The sequence below is a fragment of the Haematobia irritans genome, chromosome 2, assembly GCF_050003625.1.
Source record: "Haematobia irritans isolate KBUSLIRL chromosome 2, ASM5000362v1, whole genome shotgun sequence".
Lineage (NCBI taxonomy): Eukaryota > Metazoa > Arthropoda > Insecta > Diptera > Muscidae > Haematobia > Haematobia irritans.
This window is the reverse complement of record NC_134398.1, coordinates 81978830-82005229: the sequence shown is the minus strand read 5'-3', so window position 1 is coordinate 82005229 and position 26400 is coordinate 81978830. Positions and strand designations below refer to the sequence as shown.

Sequence of the window (26400 nt, the reverse complement as noted above, 5' to 3'; positions counted from 1 at the left end):
AACATTTTATTTCGATACAAAATCGTGTTAAAATTTTATGTCTATAGAAAATTTTGTCAAAATTTTATTACTAGAAAATTTTGTCAAAATTTTATTTCTATAGAAAATTTTGTCAAACTGAATTATATAGTATTTAATCGACCTTTTTTGTTTAATATATACTCCGTATGGACTAACTTACAATTGAGTAGACGGTGTTAAGAAGTTTTAAGAAACCTTGCCATCGGTTAGTGTTACCGCAACCCAAGTAATTCGATTGTGGATGCCAGTCTTTAGTACAAGTTTCAATGCAATCCATGGTGGAGGGTACATAAGATTCGGCCTGGCCGAACTTACGGCCGTTTATACTTGTTATACCCTCCACCATAGGATGGGGGGTATATTAACTTTGCCATTCCGTTTGTAACACATCGAAATATCGCTCTAAGACCCCATAAAGTATATATATTCTGGGTCGTGGTGAAATTCTGAGTCGATCTGAGCATGTCCGTCCGTCCGTCCGTCCGTCCGTCCGTCTGTTGAAATCACGCTAACTTCCGAACGAAACAAGCTATCGACTTGAAACTTGGCACAAGTAGTTGTTATTGATGTAGGTCGGATGGTATTGCAAATGGGCCATATCGGTCCACTTTTACGTATAGCCCCCATATAAACGGACCCCCAAATTTGGCTTGCGAGGCCTCTAAGAGAAGCAAACTTAATCCGATACGGCTGAAATTTGGTACACTGTGTTAGTATATGGTCTCTAACAACCATGCAAAACTTGGTCCACATCGGTCAATAATTATATATAGCCCCCATATAAACCGATCCCCCGATTTGGCTTGCGAGGCCTCTAAGAGAAGCAAATTTCATCCGATCCGGCTGAAATTTGGTACATGGTGTTAGTATATGGTCTCTAACAACCATGCAAAAATTGGTCCACATCGGTTAATAATTATATATAGCCCCCATATAAACCGATCCCCCGATTTGGCTTACGAGGCCTCTAAGAGAAGCAAATTTCATCCGATCCGTCTGAAATTTGGTACATATTGTTTGTATATGGTCTCCAACAACCATGCAAAAATTGGTCCATATCGGTCCATAATTACACGCAAAGAAAAACAACGTTTGGAAAAGTGTACCGAAAACGTTTTTCTTTTGCTAGAGTTTTTTGAATTGCTTCGAAAATTTTAAACTTGTATCGCCACAAAAATTCGTTTGTTACAAAGTTTTTATTTTTTCAATAAAAAAAGTTATTTTTGAAACAACAACACAGTCCATTTCGTTTATATCAAACACTGTTCTTTTCTCACTTTAGGTCTTTAATAAGACACATTTTACAGTTCAAAATTTAATATACTACAATGTAATGTTGAACATTTTTTTGGAATCTTCCAAACATATCTGGAATATATGTAAAAAAAAAAAACTTTGGTCGAAGCAGGGATCGAACCCACGACCCTTGGCATGCAAGTCGGACGTAGCAACCACTGCTCCACGGTGCCAAACTAAATGTTTGTTTCTGTTAAATAAACTTTGTTTATTCGGTTCGTGGGCGCCGCAAGCTATGCTATATAAATATAACTTATATGGATATTTATCTATGGATGACCATAACAGGTACATAGCTCAATGGTTAGTGTGTTGGCTTACAAAGTGCATGGTCCGCGGTTCGATTCTCCGTCCAGGCGAAAGGTAAAAGAATTTTAAAAATTTATAAAATCGTATAATTTCTTCTACATTGTTGGTATTACAGGAAAAGGTGTTAAGAACTAAAAAACCTTGTGGATGTGAGAAAGATGTGAGGGAAAATGCAATTAGCAAGAAAACAATGTTTTTTTTTTGAGTTTGTCTTTATGAAATTGTTTTTACATCCTGGAAAAGAATAAACGTTTATCACAAAAAGTATATACTTTTCTTCACTTCCTTACAGCGAAAAGCAAATGAGAAACGAACTTTGTTTGTCTAAAATTTCGTTTGGGAGGAAAGAATTATTTTTTTGCGTGTATATATAGCCCCCATATAAACCGATCCCCAGATTTGGCTTGCGGAGCCTCTAAGAGAAGAAAATTTCACATGATCCGGCTGAAATTTGGTACATGGTGTTAGTATATGGTCTCTAACCACTATGCAAAAATTGGTCGAAATCGGTCCATAATTATATATAGCCCCCATATAAAATGATCCCCAGATTTGACCTCCGGAGCACCTTGGAAGAGCAAAATTCATCGGATTCGGTTGAAATTTGGTACGTGATGTTAGTATATGGTATCCAACAACCATGCATGAATTTAGAAGACCGTACATATCAGTCCATAATTATATATAGCCCCCATATAAACCGATCCCCAGATTTGACCTCCGGAGCCCCTTGTAAGAGCAAAATTCACCCAATCCGGTTGAAATTTGGTACGTGGTGTTAGTATATGCAAAAATTGGTCCATGCCGGTCTTAATTATATAACCCCCATTTAAACCAATCCCCAGATTTGACCTCCGGAGCTCTTAGAGGACCAAAATTCATCGGATCCGGTTAAGATTTGGTACGTGGTGAAATTTTGTACATTGTGCAGTATATGGCCGCTAACTACCATGCCAAAATTGGTCCATAGCCGTCTATAGTTCTATATAGCCGATCCCCAAAAATAATCTAGCAAAATTTTATTTCTATGAAAATGTTGACAAAATTTTCTATAGTAATAAAATTTTGACAACATTTTATTTCGATACAAAATCGTGTTAAAAATTTATGTCTATAGAAAAATATTGTCAAACTGAATTATATAGTATTTAATCGACCTTGTTTGTCTAATATATACTCCGTATGGACTAACTTACAATTGAGTAGACGGTGTTAAGAAGTTTTAAGAAACCTTGCCATCGGTTAGTGTTACCGCAACCCAAGTAATTCGATTGTGGATGCCAGTCTTTAGTACAAGTTTCAATGCAATCCATGGTGGAGGGTACATAAGATTCGGCCTGGCCGAACTTACGGCCGTTTATACTTGTTTTTTCTTTTAATTTAGCAAAGCTTTATAGTTAATTTGTGTATATCTATTTTTTCCTAAAAATCTATTTTGTTTTACATTTTATTTTCATTTATTTCCAGGGCTTTCAAACCTTTTCGTTTGAAAAAGAAATCTTCCACTTTGGGCATTAACAAAACCTCAGAGAGTCCACCACCATTGCGCAGAGAATATGTTATCGATAATGGTTGGAATTCTTTTGATCATCGCATACGTGGCAGTACAACATCATCCATTAACGGTGATAGTTTCCAAAGAAATGCTGGCTACAGAAGTTCTCTCCAGAACCTTCCATCCAATGTAAGAATTTAAATCTTTTTCTAATGCCAAAATGTAAAATGACTGTTTTGATTGGAAAGTGAGAGCCCCGTGGTTCTATTCCTATAAATGGCTCTATTCCTATAAAAGTATTGTTCCCAAAATATTTAGCATATAACGTGTATATTATATGAAGGTACACTCAAAAAAAATGAACTCTCTATTTCACTAAAGCATTTAACTTTATTATTATGGAGAAAGTTTCCTTTACTCTAATAATTTTTTGCGTACGTTAGTTAAACTAACTAAAAAACGGAAAAAATTATACATAAATTAAGGATAAAGATTTACTAAATTAGTATTTCTCAAAACATAGTTCATTATTTCTTTAAACTTGTAAATTTTACTAGAAATACGTTCATCATGAACTTCGTATGTCACTAAAGAAATTCTTGCATTTTTGAACTCCAATTTTTTCTTCCAAAATACAAAATTTTCTTTAGCAATTGAAAAAAACTTAATTATGTCTAATAAATTTTCTTGAATTTATCGAAAAATATTTGCTAATTTTTGTGATATCGGCGTGATGCCAGCGTTTGTAATACTGTTTAGTTAAAAATTTCTAAAATAAACCGAAAGATTTCTTTCTGGTGGGTTCACTGTTTTTTCAGTGTATAATCATAAATTGAGTCAATTTCCGCCTCTCACATAAAGTCGGGCTTTAAAAACAATTTTATATAATGTAGGTAAAACTTAAAACTTGGGGCGCTGATGTTTCTGTAAAAAGGTGTTGTATTACTTTTTCCCTACACTGAAAAAAATATTGTCGTGAGGCCAAAGATTTCATGTCCTTAAAATGTGAATGCAAATTTTGCTTAGCTTAGAAGACGCATTTCTCTAATATAAAGTTTTTTTTTTCATTGTCCAAAAGTCGATAAACCTTTCATTGAAGTCGTATTGCCCTTATAATTAAGTGATTTGACTTAAAAATGGGTATCATAACATGAAAGAAAAAATTTTTGGCTAAGATCAACTTGACTTTAATAATTCATAAAAATTCTTTAAAATTAATGATATCTTAAAATTTGTTGTCTTTTTGCATCTTGACTACAAAGCAAAACATCGCTCAAAAATAGGACATGATTTTCAACACTTTATTTTAAAGACGTTTTTACTTGAAACATACCATAATTTCTACTGGAAGTCAGTCTGAATTTGGAAAATTGTCGTTAACTCGTTTTAAGGGACTTTGATAGCATATGAAGAAAAAAGCTAAAAAAAACCAAAAATTAAAATTTGCATCCTAGAAGCAAGTACACAACCCAAATTTAAAAGAGAATTGTGTCTTAAAAGTATCCTTACTTGTATTCTCCGCTTCTTTGACTCGGAATCAATACCAAAATTGTTAAAATAAAGAGAAAATCTTTCATGCCCGGGTCATGCTTTTTTGAGTGTAATTACCCTTCCGCACAAATTGTACACTGAATGAAGAGCTCGATTATTGGAATCGAAATCGGTTTTAAAATAACATCCCAGCAAAAAAATCTGAAAGTGGTTCTGAAGGCACAACCTTAAAAGCACATCCGAAAATGTCCTGCGAAAGATGTTCTTTAATTCATTAATAACTCGATTATAGGTTAAAATCGAGTTATTAATGGATTAAAAACTTAAAACTTTATAGGTTAAAAACTTAATAGGTTAAAAGTTAATATTGAAATAGTTTAAAATGGTTAATTATTTGGCAAATTATCACAAATTCTCTTAATTCACCTCCAAAACACCACCCAGAAAAAAGTGACCCCTTCTTTATGTTAAAATGAATTAGTTTGAAGAAAGTTGAACTTCGTATAGCGCCAAAGACATTTTTATTTTTTTGAACGATGTGATTTTCTTAGAAATTATGAAGAATTCATTCTATATTTTAGTTAATATTTCCCTAAATTTATGTACCACTTACTATAGAATAAAAAAATTTAACTGAATTGAATTCCTACACTCAAAAAATGTTTACTTGTATCCAAAGATTTTGACCTTCGCTTAAGGATTTTGATATTGATTCCGAGCCAAAGGTGCGGCTTCTTTAAAATAAAGAAATTTTTAGCGACCTATCTGACTTTAAATCTAGGACCAATAAAATTAAAACTAGGATACGGATCCCATTTATCGAATTTTCATTCTCTTTTCGCTGTTTGTTACTAAAAGTACGCACGTACAAACAAATGCTAGTTTAAAAATTCAAATTATAACAAAAAAAAACTTTAAACCAAAGACGCTAAATCCTCAAAATAAGTCTTAGCCTATATTTGAAGCGTTTTTATCGTACATCTAAAGTTTCAATATTTAAGTTAACTTAAGGACAATTTCTTTAAATCAAAAATGTGTTTCTTTACTTTAAGAAAAATTAGCCTTAGTTCAAAGACATGCGACTTTAACGGAAGGACGCAAATTTATAAAATTTGTGTCCTAAATTTAATAAAAAAAAAAATTTTTTAAGCAAATATTATAAACTTTATTTTAATTAAAATTTCATTATTATAAAGGAATTTTGTAAATTAATATTAATATTTTGTAAATTTCGCATCCTAAAATTTAGGTTACGTAATCTTTAATATCCGTAAATATGTTTTCCAGTGTATATGGAATTATTTTATTAAACTTTTTTCATTAATTGTGGAGAAACCTTACATGTTTGTTGTAAACCTTTTACTTCAAAATTTGAACCGCTTGCACTGGTAGAAAAAAGGCGGTAATAGAAGGACAAAGGCGTGGCCATTACCGTTTGGTATTAAAAGATTGGTTCACGTTACCTTTCAATTTCGATACCACTTTATATCAAATCATTTACATCCGGTATTATTATGGTATTAACTATCACATCCCCATAACATATGATATGTCGCCGTTGTTAAAAACTAATTGGTCGCCTTGGTAGTTTATTTTCTTCACATAAAGTAAGTAGGCGAGTTAATTACAATATTTCTTGGAAAACGTGACGACTAAAAAACTAAATTTGTGAAACATTGGTAAATATAATAGTTTGTAGCATTATTAATTTTTGTTAAATCGGCATTCTTCTCTCATTAGATGCGTAAGAGACATACAATCTCACAATCTCACGGCAAACAACTTGAGGCATGCAGTGCCTGCGATGGGACATAGAATTTAGAGAATAACTTTTAGAAAATAATAAGATGAATAAATGAGGTATATGTATGTATTTTATATAAATATTAAATACATTAAAGAAAAAGTATTTGTTGCGTGTGTTTTATTAAAATAACATGTATTGATAAATACCGGGGGGCTAATCACGGCATTCGATATCGAATTCATCATCGTATCGAAAATATTGTCGATACGATTAAAAGTTTGGATCACGCCATTCGATCGAAATTTGATGCAATTTCTCTAGCATTGCCAACAACAAAAAACGAAGCAGAACAAAATGAAATGACAAAATTAAGTTAACGGCACAAAATAGAATATAGAAAAACACAAGTTTTTGAAGATTTCAAAGTAAAAAGTAAATTTTTTTGCATTCTATATTAAGGACACATATCTCTATTTACATTCCTCCGAATTCCTTCCTAATTGTAGGATGAGATGAATATAAAATAATTTGTCGACAGATAAGGAATAAAAGTGCACATTGTTATTGGTGTAAGTACATGGGTTTGAAATGGTGTGCAATGTTAGAAAGTCACCTTTTTGCAGGCTCAATCGACGATTTCGGCTGACGAAGGAGGCATTCAAATGGAAAATAATTTTTGGTGGCATGTCAACGTCAATTCTATCGCTTTACAATTGTCTGCTGTCTTAAAACTTTTTGCCAGTGGAAGCCTTCATCATTCACTATTCTTACAAGGTGGTCCAGAGGCGTTATGTTTGTCACGGAATGGTACGGTAATTGGTTGATCACAATCTCCTGGATATCGATCTAGCATGTGCACTTTATATATGGTTCTTTGCCAAGCGAGGATGCTCGCTCCCGAACTCGACTATGACCAATTTTTGTTTAACTTTTATTGGAGTTGCATTAGTCCTAAATATTCAAAATATGTTCATTATATGTAAATTTACTACAAATTGGCAACAATTCGAACTAAAACTAATGTATTTACTATTCCTATATGACGAAAACAATGTAAAAAAACTACTGAAAAATGTTTTACGATTGCAATTTACCAATCGAAAATATTATCGATCAAAAAAACTCGATATCGACTCCCGTGATCCGAAAAATTTAGATTTCAATCAAAAATTCTCGATATCGAATGCCGTGATTAGCCCCCGTGTTTGTAACCCAATACCGTTTTGGTATTATTTGGTAATACCGCACTGTTTATACATCAATACCTTTATGGTATAAATATTAATACCGCTTAGGTATTATTTTCAATACCATATTGGTATTTTCATAATACAATATGGTACTTTCATGCTTTGCGTACCGCTTGTACCGTTCACTATTGATATTGCATCATACGGGGTTGGCTAACTATAAACAACGTACGGTATCGATTTGAGCCCGTAGGACAATAATTTTTCTATGGGTGTACTTATGTTTTTAAATACAATTTTATTTACTTATATACAGTGGGGAGCAAAACCGGGTGTATGTTTTCACTTTTTGCAGTCTTTATTAAAAATAAATTGCCTAGGTTAGCCCCCAAAGATTGGACCGTTGATGTCTGGAAACTTTCCTACCTTTGTGGAGGTTTGCGCCTACCTTAAGGAGAAAGTTGTTTTCAACAAGTCGGAAAACCCAAGCATACTTAGGTTAGGTTAGGTGGCAGCTCGATGTATCAGGCTCACTTAGACTATTCAGTCCATTGAGATACCACATTGGTGAACTTCTCTCTTATCACTGAGTGCTGCCCGATTCCATGTTAAGCTCAATGACAAGGGACCTCCTTTTTATAGCCGAGTCCGAACGTTGTTCCACATTGCAGTGAAACCACTTTGAGAAGTTTTGAAACCCTCAGAAATGTCACCAGCATTACTGAGGTGGTATAATCCACCGCTGAAAAACTGTTTGGTGTTCGGTCGAAGCAGGAAACGAACCCACGATCTTGTGTATGCAAGGCGGGCATGCTAACCATTGCACCACGGTGGCTCCCAAGCATACTTACAAGACAGTAAAGAAATAGTTGTCGGAGCAAAGTTTTCAAAAGCTCAAATGGCCACTAAAAAACCCCGATCTCAATCCTATTGAAAATGTACACACAAAAAAATAATACATTTATTTTATGAATAGTGTTCACAAAATGTTTCCAAACACGGGATTCATAAATTATATGAAAACAATTCATAAAATAAAAATACAGGTTTTCATTGACTACGAATGTATACATAATATGAATGGAATTTTTAATATTATAAATGAAGTATACATATTCTTGTCATTGAAAAATATGAACTTTTACATAACACATAATAAAAACTTCATGCATTACATGTAACTTTGCATTTAGATTTCTGATTCTTAATGGCTGCATAATTGGTCAAAATGTATGAACTCATTTATTAAAACCCGCATTAAAGTCCAGCCAGCAAAGAACATAATTATATAATTAATAATTACAATATTTTATATTATTTATAAACATAAGCACCAACGCTTCCAGTTAATATTGTTTTTTCATCATTTTTTTACAGCAATAAATAATCTTTGAATCGTGACGGAGACCCAAACTGTTCTGAAAAACTCAAACACACGTGTTGCCTTCAAAACATTATGTTTCGTTTTTGTATGTCTCGTATTATATGCTTGTATTGTATACACATGAGAGTAACTCCATGTTGTGGCTCTCTCACGCTAAGATAAAACCAGTATTTTTATACCCTCCATCATAGGATGGGGGTATATTAACTTTGTCATTCCGTTTGTAACACATCGAAATATTGCTCTAAGACCCCATAAAGTATATATATTCTGGGTCGTGGTGAAATTCTGAGTCGATCTAAGCATGTCCGTCCGTCTGTTGAAATCACGCTAACTTCCGAACGAAACAAGCTATCGACTTGAAACTTGGCACAAGTAGTTGTTATCGATGTAGGTCGGATGGTATTGAAAATGGGCCATATCGGTCCACTTTTACGTATAGCCCCCATATAAAGGGACCCTCAGATTTGGCTTGTGGAGCCTCTAACAGAAGCATATTTCATCCGATCCGGCTGAAATTTGGTATATGGTCTCCAACAACCATGCAAAAATTGGTCCACATCGGTCCATAATTATATATAGCCCCCATATAAACCGATCCCCAGATTTGGCTTGTGGAGCCTCTAAGAGAAGCATATTTCATCCGATCCGGCTGAAATTTGGTACATGGTGGTGGTAGATGGTCTCTACCAATCATGCAAAAATTGGTCCACATCGGTCCATAACTATATATAGCCCCCATATAAACCGATCCCCAGATTTGGCTTGTGGAGCCACTAAGAGAAGCATATTTCATCCGATCCGGCTGAAATTTGGTACATGGTGTTGGTAGATGGTCTCTAACAATCATGCAAAAATTGGTCCACATCGGTCCATAATTATATATAGCCCCCATATAAAACGTTCTCCAGATTTGACCTCCGGAGCCTCTTGGAGGAGCAAAATTCATCCGATCCGGTTCAAATTAGGAACGTGGTGTTAGTATATGGTCGCTAACAACCATACAACAATTGGTCCAATCACACAAAAATTGGTCCATATCGGTTCATAATCGGTGCCACTAGAACCAAAAACAATCTACCAAAATTTTATTTATATAGAAAATTTTGTCAAAATTTTATTTCTATAGAAAATTTTGTCAACATTTTATTTCTATAGAAAATTTTGTTCAAATTTTATTCGGTTCATAATCATGGTTGCCACTCGAGCCAAAAATAATCTACCAAGATTTTATTTCTATAGAATATTTTGTCAAAAGTCTATTTCTATAGAAAATTTTGTTAAAATTTTATTTCTGTAGAAATTTTTGTCAAAATTTTCTTTCTATAGAAAATTTGTCAAAATTTTTATTTCTATGGAAAATTTAATTTCTATAGAAAATTTTATTTCTATAGAAAATTTTATTTCTGTAGAAAATTTTGTTAAAATTTTATTTCGGTAGAAAATTTTGTCAAAATTTTATGTCTACTTTGTCAAACTGAATTATATACGTATTGGATCGATCTTTTTTGATTTAATATATACCACGTATGGACTTACATACAATTTAGAAGATGGTGTTAGGAGGTTTTAAGATACCTTGCCATCGGCAAGCGTTACCGCAACTTAAGCAATTCGATTGTGGATGGCAGTGTTTAGAAGAAGTTTCTACGCAATCCATGATGGAGGGTACATAAGCTTGGCCTGGCCGAACTTACGGCCGTATATACTTGTTGATATATTATGTAGTAATGTTTCATCAGTTTTATGAAACCGTCCCTATATATTATTAAAAAATGCATAATTTCATAACAAGTTTTTACGAAAACAACATATTATGTAGCTGTACACATTTTTTTATGAAAAAGTCCATAAATTTATAAAAATTTACAAATTTATGTACAAATACATATTTTATTTTTTTTGTGTGTACTTTTAGCTGTGTTTTCTAATGATTTCTCTACACTGCAAAGTCATGCCGGTTCCAAAGATTTTGGATTCACTGTAACGATTTTGGTTTTGATTCCGAGCCAAAGAATTGATGTAAGGATACTTTTAAACTAAAATTCTCTTAAATTTGAGTTTTGCGTACTTTGTTCTAGAAAAAAATTTTAATTTATTCGTTTTTTTTTAGCTTTTTGGTCATGTGTCCTTTTAAGATGTGTAACGACAACTTCAATTTCATAATTAAGGCTCGACTTCAAGTAGAATTATGCATTGTTTGTTTGTTTAACATTTATTGGTCTTGTACAAAAAGACTTAGGTCTTATATTTACAGTACAAGATTTATTCAAGTAAAAAAGTCTTTGAAATAAAATATTGAAAAACATCTCCTATTTTTGAAGGTTTTTTTGGTTTATAGTCAAGATGCAAAAAGTCAACAAACCTAAAGACGATTTCATTAATCTGAAAGAATTTTTCAGAATTATTTAGGCCAAGTTGACCTTAGTCAAACAAAATTTTCTTTCATGTGAAGATACCCATTTTCAAGTCGAATTACTTAACTGTAAGGGTAAAACGACTTCATTGAAAAGTTTATCGACTTTTGAATTTATATCAGCAAAATTTGCATTCGTATTTTAAGGACATGAAATCTTTGGTCTCTCGTCAATATTTTTTTCAGTTTAGATTCCCGTCACAAAATCCTGCAGTGGTGTATTATCCCCTCTATAGTAATGCTGGCGACATTTCAGAGTGCTTCAAAGTTTCACCGCAATGTGAAAAGCCGTTTGGATTCGGCTGTAAAAGGGAGGCCCCATGACACAGAGCTAAACCTAACCTAGTTCCCCGTCCCGGTGAACTTTGGCATCATCTAAATCGAGTCCTCGCATTGACCTCACTTTTGAACTTACAGTCTAACCGCCAGTATTGTGATTGTGAATAGTACGTTGGTGGTCCGATAAGTATTTAGTCTAACCGCCTGATAAAAGAGCAATTTACTATCGAGCAGAACATTATTTCCCTATTTGTGTATTTACCGCGTACCGTTCTTTTTGGAGACTAACTACTTATCGAACCAAACACATAGGTCAAGACCGTGTATATTTTATTTTTTCTTTCACTCCAATGGTATATTCTATTTATAGAAATTTGTAAAATCATACAATGGGTAGATTCCATTAACAGAATCTCCCGACTTCAGCTATTAAATTTTTCTTTTTATCTTTTTTCCTATAATTTTCTATTCCAATCTTTTGTTTGCAGGATCGAGTAGGTTTCAATCGCAACGATGACTATCGCAGCACTATTCAGGTACCGAGAGCCAACCCACGATTTCATCATCAACAGAAACCACAGGTGCAGCCCCGAAGGTATGTTTATGGCGGGTCAGTAACGCCACAGCCATTACGTAATACTTATCTAGGGGGCGGTACATATAGCCCAACATCAATAACATTATGGAGGAGGTGAGTGCAAAACCACAACAAACGAACACCGACAAGCCATCGGTAGTGTAGTGAGTGTGAGGTTCTTATGTCCATTGTGGTGTTCTTCGCACTCGGTGTACTCGAAATTGTACTCCAACCTTTTTATTGTGCAAGTCCATGTTATAGATGTGAAATTATCGCCGTATTGATGATATGAATGTTCTCACATCCACACCAACATTGTTTTTTGTACATTAGAGTGCCACTGGTAAAAATACCTTTTCACTTGAATTGCATGACCGGTAAAATTCAAAAATTGTAACATTTTTCAACAACGGATTTGTATAAATCACTTCGAAAGAACTTAAGATTGAGTCTATCCCAATATGAGCATTTTGAGTCTGTTTATTAAAAGTAATGAATTAGGAAGAACTTCCAAACTTTATTGCTGGGTACTTCAAAAATATTTATAGGGCTGTTTTCTTTTAGCGCTGGATACAACACTTGTATGGGCTATCCAGAACATCGTTACACTGGTGTTCTATACAGAACATCTCATCAGTGCAAGTCGCACCGATGTTGCCAGATTGTATTTTGATAAAGTGGCGCTTCTTCGATTCACAATAGCAATTTATTGTGACTAATTTATCGAAAAACATGAAATTCAAAGTGGTACAGCCAAACGTCAAATACTTTCTTCCCAAAGAAAAATGTATACCAATATTTTCCTTGCCAAAAAGTTTGTTTGGAAAAATAGTAAATCGCTCATTTTTTTTAATTTTCGATCTAATTTTACCTTCTCTCACCACCATTTTATCTTCTGTAATAAAAAGCAAGTATCAGACTTCATAAATAAGTTTTAAATTTTACTTTTGCCCGTACCACTCGTTGTGTATGCCAACTAGGACTGTCATTCGGGATAAATTCCAAATCCCGGGATTTTTTGGGATTCCGAAAAAATAGTCCCAATTTGTTAAATCTGTGACGCATTAGGTTTGTTCATTAATAAATAAGTTCAAACTGCCCTTTCATACCACACAAATTGAGGTAAAAAACATTTATAGTACACCTTTAGTAAAAATTTATGCATGAAGTAGACTATAAACAGCACAATTTCATCAAAAATCTAAGTAAACGATCAGTTCCTCCTTTGAACAATGAGTTCATGTGAAATGGAATTTGTATTACACAAAATAAAAAGCAATGATAAAGGTCCGTCTACAATATGACAAAATCACGTTTATCTGATAAAAATGTGGATGCCTTGCTATTTTTAAGAAGTTATTTAAAACAATGAAGTACAAAACGATTAACACGAGTGCACGAAAATATACATTATCCTTAAAAATTTTCTGGGTAAGATAGCGATATGAAATTGGTTTTTTAAATTATTTTTGTCATATTTTTTGTATTTCTTTTTTTCATAATGTTGAGTTGAACTAAGTGTTCCTTAAGTATGATAACAATTTGAAATTGCATTTTAATTTCTTTTGTTATGTTATGTTATGTTTTTTTTTGTATAAAATTGAATAAAACTAAATTGGTTTAATGTTCAACAGGTTGTTGGCGCTGTAGATTGTTTTTACTAATAATATTTAAAGAATCCCGAAAATTTCGGGATCCCGAAAAAATTCCGGGATTCTATATGACATCCCTAATGTCAACGCACCATTTAGCTCATCAGCACACAAGTAACGGCTACAGACATGTAGATGTATTTATAGACCAGTGTATACTAATGTAGTAATACACAAAGCCCATCTGAACGTCTTTTGGGTAGAACAAAAATGGAAATAATGGATTTATCGAAAAGGTAAAATTATGGTGTGAACTATTTCTGTGGTCGGAAAAAAAACGCACGGTCACAGTTCGGTCCTCAAGGTAGTGCCAGTTTCGCCAAGCGTAGTGGGTTACACTCTGGCAAGACCACTTTTCGAACAGTGAGGCGTTCTGCACAGAGACCACAGGGAATAAATGTTATATAGATTTCTACACTAATGGCTCCAAATTGGATGGACAAGGAGGTTTCGGAGTATATTCTAACGACCTGGAACTTCGAATAGCGAAAAGATTACACAATCACTGTAGTGTTTTTCAGGCTGAAATATTAGCAATAAGAGAGGTTGTTCCAACAAAATTATGTATACATCACTCTCTACACTTGAACTCTGTGTTCCATATCTCGAAAACGGCCATCGACTGTCGCAAATCTCTCAACAAGATGGCTGAGCAGTACAATATTCATCTAATATGGGTGCCTGGCCATAGGAACATATTAGGGAACTGCGAAGCGGATGAGTTAGCAAGGCGAGAAACTACCATATATATTTGAGGGGAACTAGAATCTGTCGGTATGCCTCTGGCTACCTATAAGCTCTTACTGCGTGAGAAGGCTGTTATGATGGCAAATGTTCGATGGGAGTATTGCCAGGGTTGTAACGACACCAAGCAAATATGACCCCATTTAAACATAATGCGCACACTAGATATGCCAGATTTCGCAAAACGTCAGATATCACCCCTGATATGTGCTATAACGGGTTACTGCCTGATACGGTATTAAATGTGGGTATTGTGGCCATATATGCCTAAATGACATAAGGGCTGTTTTCTTTTAGCACTGGCTATGCTAAGCCGTTAAGGACTAAAAGAAAACAGAGTACTCGTTTATCCAGGACATCTCCAAAAATATGCAACACTGTCATCAGCTATTTAAAAACCATCACAGAAAAGGAGTGAAATCTTGCATTTTTAATGTATGAAATGCTCCAATTAGTAATAAATATTTACTGCTGCGATTATTTATGACACTGTATCACTTTGAATTTCATGTTTTTCGATAAAATAGTCACAATAAATTGTTATGGTGAATCGAAGAAGCGTCTCTTTATCCAAATACAATCTGGCAACATCGGCGCGACTTGCACTGATGATATGTTCTGGATAGAACACCAGTGCAACAATGTTCTGGATAGCTCATACAAATGTTGCATCCAGTGCTAAAAGAAAACAGCCCTATAGAAGTGCATATCGGGCGAAGGATAACAGGTGTACCGGAATGAAGTGAGCGCCAAGATACAATGTCTCGATAGGGAACATTTGTTGTGATCGAGCCCTTATTTTTTTTTTTTTTTTTGTTTGCTATGACATCTGTGAAAAAAAAAATTTTATATACATCAAGTCATTGAACATACAACATCGTATTTCTTCATCGTGCTAAAAATGTCGAATTTTGTACCAGAAAGTGATGATTTGCGGAAATCATTAATTTTTTGTTTTCATATGAAGAAAAGTGCTGCAGAGTCCAATCGAATGCTTTTCGAGGCATATGGTGATCATGCTCTATCAGAAGCAACATGCAAAATATGGCTTCAACAGTTCAGAAATAATGATTTTGATGAGAGAAATGAAGAACGTGGAAGACCACCAAAAAAGTTTCAAGACGCCGAATTGCAAACGATATTGGATGGAGAGTCAAGAGCAAATGGCAGCAATGTTAAATGTTGCACAACAAAGAATTTCTGACTGTTTAAAAGCTATGGGAAAGATCCAAAAGTGTGGAAAATGGATGCCACATGAAAAATGCTCATTTCATACCGGTATACCTGGTATATGGGAGCTATATCTAAACCGGTTTAGAACTAATTTGTCACGCATGGTTAGAATGTTAATTATATTACCTCTGCAAAATTGCAAGTAAAGGTGGGTATTAAGTTCGAGTTTAGCCGCTAAAAACGTCATTTTTTCACGATTACTTCTCTTTAATAATCCTATTTAAGGAATACAAACTTTGTGAAAATTTGCTTTGGGCTTTTCCCCATCAAGTTATAATAAAATTTGCAACAAATATGTGTAATTTCATGCATTTTTCTTACTAATTTAGTTTTCACTTTAGCGATTTTAGCGGCTAAACTCGAACTTAATACCCACCTTAAAATTAGAATAAAAAGTTGGTCTCTGTGGTGATAAGGGTGTAAATCTGGCGAAAGATATATATGGCAGCTGTATCTAAATCTGAACCTATTTCAACCAAATTTGACACACAAATTTGACGCTATCAAATGTTCTTCTTGTGCAAAATTTGAAGCAACTCATTATGAAACTATGGCCTCAGCGGCCATATAAGTGCATATCGGGCGAAAGATATTTATTATATTTATATTTTGAAGTTTTACGGAACTTGCAAGCAATCAGATGTACGAAATTCGTTTCATGAACAAGTCAATTATAACCAACTTGTGATAAATTAAATTAAATGTATAAATTCATCACATTTTTGGGAACCCTCGTAACGTACCAGGCATATAATAAAAAAAACGAAAATTCGATATCCCACACATAATATCCCAGTAAAAAAAGAGCTTCCAAAAAAGTAGCTTGGATTCCAAACTTGTGATCCGGAAGTAGTACAAACTGGGATCATATCCAGCATTAAAATAGGTCGTAGTCAAAAATGACGTTAGTGTACAAAATATCATAACATTGACTTTTGCTCGAATTTTGTTTATTCAACCACTTTGTTCGATTGACATTCCCGTAGAATGGTGACACTCTAATGTACAAACAATAACCTCTTCCCTTCAGAATGTCATCCGTTATTGTTATTGATTTGGACGGTGGTATTGCTCATTACGAGTATATCTTTATTATAGGTACACATGATGAATATGTGTGTTGTTCGTGTTTCCGAATGTACAACTTTGTTATATCACCAAAGTCATCCACTCTTCATTAATACATTAGTACCAATTAGATGTGCCAATGCGAATCGATCGAAACACTCCTGGCCGATTAGGGCCATTCCAATTTAGTCGAATCGCATACGGCAATCACTGAGCAAGATCGTAGCACCCTACATACCTGTTGCTTCAATTATAGCCAAGATGTTAATTGTCGATATTCTTTTGTCTCTTCTATGCCTTCTACTACACTTCACCACCGAAAGATCATCGCACAGCAGCATGGCCAGTACAAATCCATTCGAATCGGACATCGATGATGACAATGAAGATATCAATGGAATGATAAGTGCGAATGGCGGCTCCACATCGACGCTATCAAAATCAACACCACGCAAAAAACGCCGGGCACCTGCCCCACCCACTCCCGTAAGTATCATTTGATGCTGTCACCGCTAACACCTTCAGTAGTGAGTATTTACACAAAGCCGCACTTCATTGATTTTGGCGTTACATATATTTATTAGAACGCTATAACATTGGGTTCAAGAGTTATTCGTTTCTTAGCATGGGCAAACAACACAGCCTTCGCTTCACATTATTCTGTTGTAGGTAATTGGCAATATTTACTCAACGATAAATAATTGCGGCCGATAAGATATTCCATTGCGTTTTCTCACCTTCTTACAGATAAGAGGTTTCACAGCACCATCAGTGTGTATGTAACTGCTATATTATTGATGAAAATATTAATTTATTTTTGTTTTTGCAAAAATTTTGTTATACCGTATATTAAACAAAAGCAAGATCCAACATGATATACTGGTTGACTCAGAATCGATTCCTGAGCCGATTTAGGCCAGTCTGTTTTATGGATAGTGAAATTTGATCTATAGTAGTTCCCAAACAAAATTGTAGACAAACGAATTTCCCTTTCTTTTAAAGTACTTTTTTAAGAGAACATAAACCCGAATTTACGACAGATGACGCAACGATAGTCTCTAATCTTTTAATTTGCGTTTAAAGAACATTTCTTTCTGTCAAAAAAAAACTTCGCTTTTCTAAAACTTCGGTTCTTAAAAAAGAAAACTTTTACTATAATGTTATTTTTGGAAAAATGTTTTGTGTTTTCTCGCAATGTTTTACGTGATTGCCAAAGAAAAAATAATTTCCTCCGAAACGAAATTTTAGACAAACCAAATTCCCCTTTATTCTAAAGTATTATCTTTAGGAGAAAATAAACCCGACTTTATGATAAGTGTTACAATCTTAATCTCTAATATTTCTTATTTGCTTTTAAAGAAGATTTTTTAGCGCTAAAAGAAAACTTCAGTTGTCTAAAATTTCGTTCCTCAGAAAAGAAAACTCTTCTTTTAGTGTAGTTTCGAAGAAAATAACATGATTGCGACAAACATGTTACATGTTCCCCATCCAAAAATAATATTATGCTCTTGAAACCTGTTCGAGGTGATAATGTTCCTTGTATGGGTGTGGCAAAATCAATAATTATATTTACTTAGTGTGTAAATATAACCATAGCGATAGGCGGTAGGCGAACACTTATTTACGTGTATTTCTTATGGGAAGCCCAAAATCCGCGAAGGAATACCGTGACGGCTAGCGGCGTGTCGCTAAATTAAAACTTATTCTAACTCCTTGGTGAAAACTGGTATAGTGTTGCCATCGCTTATCAATTTTTTTTAACTCACCACTAGGAATTGCTGTTGCCTGGACACGTGTAGATTATTTTTTCTTGAAATAACTCAACAAATAACAAGCCATTGTATGTTTTTATTCAACGTAACTTCATTGTTTAATATTGTCAAAGCGTGCTGTATTGACAACAAAAACGCTAGGAAACGTGAAAAAGGGAATTATTCGCCGTCAAGCTTATTGTATTTGCCGTTGCGGCAAAAATGTTTCGCCTACCGCCTATCGCTATGGTTATATTTACACACTTAATTGGCAAAAACAAATTCAAAAAATGTTGGTATTGATTAGAAACTACACCCAAATTGTACATGTTTTCTAATATTACCCTCTTATACGAGTACAGAATACAATAGTACCAAATTATTTCCAATTAAAAATTTGTTTTTTTTTATTATTTATTTAGAAAATTGATTGACGCTAAAAACGTATTTAATTTTAATAAAATTCATTAAAATACAATAAAAATTTTAATCAATTTGCATCCACATAAGTTCAGAAAATATTTAGCACTTTAATTAAAAAACAAGTATATACAGCCGTAAGTTCGGCCAGGCCGATTCTTATGTACCCTCCACCATGGATTGCGTAGAAACTTCTACGAAAGACTGTCATCCACAATCGAATTACTTGGGTTGTGGTATATTAAAACTGCTTAACATCGTTTTCTAAATTGTGAGTTAGTCCATACGTGCACTCTTAGAAAAATATGTTTTTCATATGTTCCGATATAAACAAAGTGTGTTTCGGGCACAATTTTAAAACACAATATATTTAAGTGCAAACATGTAATGTTCCTAAACTAACACTAAATGTTTGGGACATCTATGTTAATATGTTAGAATATATTATGTTTGGGGCATAAATGTTTCATAAAAATCATATGTGTGAATGCAAACATATATAAATTTACAAATTTCGACTAAACATACATATGTTGTGATATTTTATCCAAAGCGACAGAGAGAGTATAGAGAAAGAAATAGAGATGGAAACCGGGAGAGTTGACGAAAGATATCAACATAACACAGCGAAAGAATCAAAAGAGAACAATTTCTGTGAAACCGCTGGTATGTTGTTTCGGAAAACTGTTTTATGATAAGGCCAAAAATTTGATATGCTAAGTCTAAATATTATTTAATTTGAATAAAGAGAATGGACAATCGGAACCAAGAGAATAGACATTTGAAAAAAAAGCCTGTGTTTTCGCCTTGAGAGCAGCATTTTATGTATGTGTGGACATGTGTTTTGTTTATCATTTTAGCATTATGGGCACAATTTTTTTCTTGGTTCGTTAAAAGAAATCAGGGGTCTTCATAAAAATAACGAAAGGGCACTATACTCTTTTTAGAGTTGGGACAGTAAAATGAAATAAGGAGGAAATAGTGAAAAATTACACAGTAAAATGTATAAAAAACAGAGTTTAGTTCCTCTTTATTAATAAGTAGTCCAAGAGGAGTTGACGGACACCTTCAAATATAAAAGCGGGCATTAAGTTCGAGTTTTGCAGCTAAAACAATTTAAAAAGTTTATTTTCTTTAAAATGAATTATTAAAGAAAAATAAAAGGCATTTTAGACCGATGGTGTTAAATGCTAGTAAAAAACTGTTCACGCCTAAATAAATTTATGTTTATATTATAAAATTATTTATGTATGTTTATACTCGACTCCACGTTCTTCTTTTGTTAGTTTTTGAATTCCTTCCAAATTTTAAAGTTTTGTACCAAAAACAGTTTTTTGTTACAAAATTGTTATTTTTGCAATAAAAAAATAATATTTTATCCAAAAATCAGTCAATTTCGTTTATATCAAGCACTGTTAATGACTATAAATCCTTAATAACCAACATTTCGAAGTTTCATTATAAAAATTTAATATAGTATAAATATAAATGTGTAAATTAAAAAAAAAAAAAAACAAAGTGTTCGGTCGGAGCAGGGATTGAACCCACGACCCTTTGCATGCAAGGCAGACATGCTAACCACTGCTCCACGTGGCAAACAAATGTATGTTTCTGTTAAATAATGTTATGTTTGCATGGGCTCGTGGGCGCTGCAAACTATGCTATATAAATGTAACTTATAACGATAATTATCTGCTGGTGACCATGACAGCTACGTAGCCCAGTGGATAGTGTGTTGGCTTACAAACTGTATGGTACTCGGTTCGATTCTCCGTGCAGGCGAAAGGTAAAATTTAAAAAAAATTATAAAAGTGAATAATTTCTTCAACATTATTTGTATTACAGAAAAAGGTGCCAAGAATTAAAATATTTCGTGGAAGTGAAAATAACGAGTATGTTAGGGAATGAGCAGAATCGTCTTTGGGAAAAATTCTTCCAAGCATATAATATTTTTGGGCTCAAAATGCTTCCAAACATATAATATGTTCACATAAAACAAACATATTAATGTTTCGGCAGTATCCAATATATGTGCTTCCTGCAAAATATGTTTGGAACATATGTTAAAGAAGCGATTTTTTTTGAGGGTGATATACCATAGACAAAAAAGTTATGTATAGGTAAGTCTACAAATAATTACGAATCGACATGGACTTTTGCACGCTACGTATAGAGCCAGAATTGAAATATGGGGGTCGCTTATATCGGGGCTATATAGAATTATGAACTTGATATGGACCAATTTTTATGTGATTGGGGACCGATTTATCTGAGGGCTATATATAACTATAGACCGATATGGACCTAGTTAGGCATGGTTGTTAACGGCCATATACTAGCATAATGTACAAAATTTCAACTGACTTCGGTGAAATTTGCTCCTCCAAGAGGCTCCAAAACCAAATCTCGGGATCGGTTTATATGGGGGCTATATATGATTATGGACTGATATGGACCACTTTTGGCATGGTTGTTAAATATCATATACTACCACCACGTACCAAATTTCAACCATATCAGATGAATTTTGCTTCTCCAAAAGGCACCAGAGGTCAAATCTGGGGATCGGTTTATATGGGGGCTATATGTAATTACGTACTGATATGAACCAATTCCTGCATGGTTGTTGGATACCATATACTAACATCACGTACCAAATTTCAACCGAATCGGATGAATTTTGCTCTTCCAAGGGGCTCCGGAGGTCAAATCTGGGGATCGGTTTATATGGGGCCTATATATAATTTTTGACCGATTTCGACCAATTTTTGCATGGGTGTTTGAGGCCATATATTAACACCACGTACCAAATTTTAACTGAATCAGATGAATTTTGGTCTTCCAAGAGGCTCCGGAGGTCAAATCTGGTGATCGGTTTATATGGGGGCTATATATAATTATGGACCGATGTGGACCAATTTTTGCACGGTTGTTAGAGACCATATACTAACACCATGTACCAAATTTCAACCGGATCGGATGAAATTTGCTTCTCTTAGAGGCTCCGCAAACCAAATCGGGGGATCGGTTTATATGGGGGCTGTATGTAATTATGGACCGATGTGGACCAATTTCTGCATGATTGTTAGAGACCATATACTAACACTATGTACCAAATTTCAGCCGGATCGGATAAAATTTGCTTCTCTTAGATCAATCGCAAGCCAAATTTGGGGGTCCGTTTATATGGGGGCTATACGTTAAAGTAGACCGATATGGCCCATTTGCAATACCGTCCGACCTACATCAATAATAACTACTTGTGCCAAGTTTGAAGTCGATAGCTTGTTTCGTTCGGAAGTTAGCGTGATTTCAACAGACGGACGGGCGGACATGCTCAGATCGGCTCAGATTTCACCACGACCCAGAATATATATACTTTATGGGGTCTTAGAGCAATATTTCGATGTGTTACAAACGGAATGACAAAGTTAATATACCCCCATCCTATGGTGGAGGGTATAACAAGTAGGGAAAGTTTAAAGTCGGGCGGAACCGACTATAATATGCTGTGAACCACTTTGTAGATCTACATTGCGATACCATCTCAAATAATTCAAATTTGTTGAGTGCAATATATAAAGGTTTATGTTCCCATATACCTAAATCTGAACCGATTTGTACAAAATTTCGTTAGACCTTTTTAAAATCTATAATCTTCAAATTTGAAGGGTGATACGGTCAAAATTTGGTCAATATAAACTTGACGTATTTCTTTCAATTTTGCATTTAACAAACCTGAACACCCCTCATTTTGAAGGTGTGTGTGTGTAGAATGTTGCTCCTATTTTGATTTTGGAATTCACTCTTCAGTTGTCAAATTGGCGTCCAAGCAAGAAAAGCAGCGTATCAAAATTTTGCTCGCGCATCGCGAAAATCCGAGCTACTCGCACACAAAGCTGGCAAAATCGCTAAAAGTTGCCAAATCAACCGTTACAAATGTAATTAAAGTGTTTGGGGAACGTTTGTCGACAGCCAGGAAGCCGCTGAGACGACAAAGAGAGTTGCCGGTAGTTTCAAGCGAAACCCTAACCTCTCTCTCCGAGATGCCGCAAATAAGCTGGGTGTATCGTCTACAACCGTGCATCGAGCCAAAAAACGTGCCGGACTATCGACGTACAAGAAGGTAGTGACTCCAAATCGCGATGATAAACAAAATACGACGGCCAAAGCGCGATCCCGGAGACTGTACACGACGATGCTGACGAAGTTTGACTGCGTTGTAATGGACGACGAAACCTACATGTACGCCGCCAACAACGTGCAGGTGGTTCCCAAGGACAAGAACCCTCCCAACACGCCAGAGCTCCGCCCAATTGAGAAATACTGGGCTATTGTCAAGCGGAACCTAAAGAAGACCAAAAAAACTGCTAAGGACGAGCAGCAGTTCAAGGCAAACTGGCTTTCTGCGGCGAAGAAGGTGGACAAGGTGGCTGTACAAAATCTGATGGCAGGTGTCAAGCGTGAGGCCCGGCAATTCGGATTTGGAAAAGTGAAAGCCTAACTGAATATTTTTCCTGAATTTTATACTAATTGAACTTGAAAAAGAAATTTAATTTGATTTTTGAAATAAACGATTTCACCGATTTACACGCGTTTTCCCTTACCAAATTTTGACCGTATCACCCTTTAAGTCGTCCTTGGGCGGATCACAATGTTATAAAAAATATATGGGAAATATTTAAGTCATTTTTGTTAAACGTTGCAATTGTGCATTTATGATTTATCGGTCGATAGATATGTATTAGAATTATTGAAAACTTTATTTAATTTTTCCGTTCAGTTTTCGACTTAGCAGTGGTGATGTTACAAGGAAACTGTGGGTATTTTGACAATTTTTAACCAAATCGGACCAAAGAGCTGATTTATAATTTACTCTGCTTGCCTAAGAAATTGTTCTACTATTATGAAATTATTTCGTAAGGACTCGACTTGAAGTGTTACCCCCTTATCGGCGTACATCACAGATATGGGAAATATATCCCATACATATATCATATCGGGCCAAAAACGCCATATTAATCTATCCCATTTTTATTTCTCGAGCATTTAGAAGACGATAGATAAAAATTCGATTACTCTTTATACCCCTAATTAATTCAGAGGAGGGCTTCTATCGGATGATATATTGAACAGCCGTATCCTTGTTTTGTATTTTGAAATCTTCAGCTTATTGTAACTCGTAAACAGACATAAGAAAAATTGCATATTTTTCATTATTTTTAAAATTATTACAGGTTTTCTACAACAGAGCTTATTACTTTACTTTTTTGCAAAACAAAATGTTCCAACAACTTATTGGGGATTTTTGTGGAAATTTTTAATTTAAATTGGGAATTTTTGGGGACGAAAGCGTCCCAATTTGGGGACAAGAACCAGGAAAATACTGGCAACACTACCTAAGCAATTTGGGGGTATTGCTAAAATAGGTTTGGGAGATAAACCTAATTGTCATACGATGTGGCTGATGCTTCGGACTTATATTCCATATCCGCATTTAAGAAAATTAAGCGGTAAATATTTATGGGAGCTTCATCTACATCTGAACCGATATACCTGATATTTTTCAAAAAAAGGTTTAGAAAATTGCTATCATGGGCTAAATTTGTAAAAGTTTAAATCGGTTAAATAATAATGTTATTTTTGAAAACGTTTTGCATCCACACATATTATATTTATTTTATGTCCCAAACATAATATGTTTTTCATATGTTTCGGTGTGAAAATTATAGGTTTAGAACTCAAAATTTTAACACAATATTTTGTTACGCGCAGGCTATCACGGTAGCTTTACCACACAAAAATAAAAAAATAAATTTCGAGAACTGGTCCATCAGTCAAGTTGGCATGGTAAGCTGAAAATTCCTTGACTAGCCCAGAATAAATGGTTCATGACCCGGAGTTCTAGCGCGTAAGCATATTAGTGAAATATCCATGCCGTCTAAAATATTTCAAATAAGTTGTCATTCAAGATAAATGTTGATAAATATAAATCGCAGATCATTATGTATGGCCAGGTGGTGTGCCATATCGAGGTACATGAGTCCCTCCCATATCGCCTATAATAGCATTTGTATCTGTTTTCCATCTAGCTATCCCTATAAAGACCACATTACAACATTATAACTTCACACACTCAATATTCCTCATAAATGAAAAAGTTCAGCAGGTTATATTCGAATTTTGTATATTTAACACGAGTTGAAAATTCTTATAAGTCGGTAAACAACGCTTAAGAGTACTTACATTTGTAATGTAAAGGTGAAAAAAGAAAATAAATAAAAATGATAAACAAAAAAAAAATAAGGAAAACAAAAGAAACGAAAAGGGGATGTAATTTAAATGAATGATAAACTAATACAGATTAAATGGCAAAGCCATAATGGGCGATCAATGTCTAATAAGAAAAATGCAATTTTGATTTCATTTTTAAACGACGAAGGTTTTATTACATTTACATTTACATTTTGGGGTAGGGGACAAGGGACACCCACGAATTGAGCTCAATTTACGGTTCCTCTGTAGACGCAAAAAAAAATTATGTTGTCTAGACATTAATATTTTATGTAATTTTAATTAATATTTCATGTAATTTTTGAAAAATAATCACTTATGCATAATATGTTCTTGAAGCGTATTTTCCATGGACATGCATTTCTAAATTTCATGTATACATCATCCGGGTATTGTCCAATGTTTCACGAGGATGGTCCTCTTATGCTGGGACGTGTTGGGGTCCGCAAACACCAACACGATTTAAAATTCAATAAAAAAACAATTTGCGCTTTCCAGCGGCTTAGTGCTCGTCTTGTATCGTCCAGTTGATTAAAAAAAAACAAGTTGATTGAGTTCACAGCAAAATCTTTGATTGTAGTCGTGGTGGTACCAAATTGTGTTAATTATAGGCAGCCGCAGGGCTGTGGAGCCGGAGTCGGAGTCTTGGAGTCGGAGTCTGAAGATTTTGCTGGAGTCGGAGTCGTAAAAATTTTGCTCGACTCCGGCTAAACCAATTTTTTTAAAACACTTCAAATTTTAGTAACTAAGCAAATTTTTACGCAAATTAGTTTCCATTGCGTTATTCATTCGATCAATGTACAGCATGATTGTAAATGAAAATCAACTTCGACTTACGGCTATCTTTTGATGTTTCATAGAATGTTAGACTAGCAGATGGGCTGGATCGATCCATTTTAACCCTTTCACTACACACAAAAAAAATTTTTGCTTTCAATCACGAAAATCGCGGGTTCAATCATTTTTTTAATTGAAATGTCTTCAATCACGAAAATGATAGTATCAATCACCCATTTTGATTGAAAACCAACAC

General features: G+C 34.4%; 1 protein-coding gene and 2 long non-coding RNA genes across 4 annotated transcripts in view; 2 read left to right on the top strand and 1 right to left on the bottom strand.

Annotated features, from left to right (window-relative positions):
• LOC142225621 (uncharacterized) overlaps window positions 1-26400 on the top strand; it is a 126234-nt gene that overhangs the window by 90691 nt on the left and 9143 nt on the right. The window contains exons 3-5 of one of the 2 annotated variants that reach the window (XM_075295427.1): window positions 3094-3310; window positions 12117-12319; window positions 17226-17388. In XM_075295427.1, the coding sequence (XP_075151542.1) occupies window positions 3094-3310; window positions 12117-12319; window positions 17226-17388 (583 nt within the window). The remainder of the gene's footprint in view (window positions 1-3093; window positions 3311-12116; window positions 12320-17225; window positions 17389-26400) is intronic. The other variant, XM_075295428.1, reaches the window with a different exon arrangement.
• LOC142225625 (uncharacterized) lies at window positions 6697-7376 on the top strand. The gene is made up of 2 exons (XR_012719345.1): window positions 6697-6928; window positions 6983-7376. It is a non-coding gene; the product is annotated as an uncharacterized LOC142225625 (long non-coding RNA).
• Window positions 6770-7421, bottom strand: LOC142225624 (uncharacterized). The gene is made up of 2 exons (XR_012719344.1): window positions 7390-7421; window positions 6770-7310 (listed from the first exon to the last, which is right to left on the bottom strand). It is a non-coding gene; the product is annotated as an uncharacterized LOC142225624 (long non-coding RNA).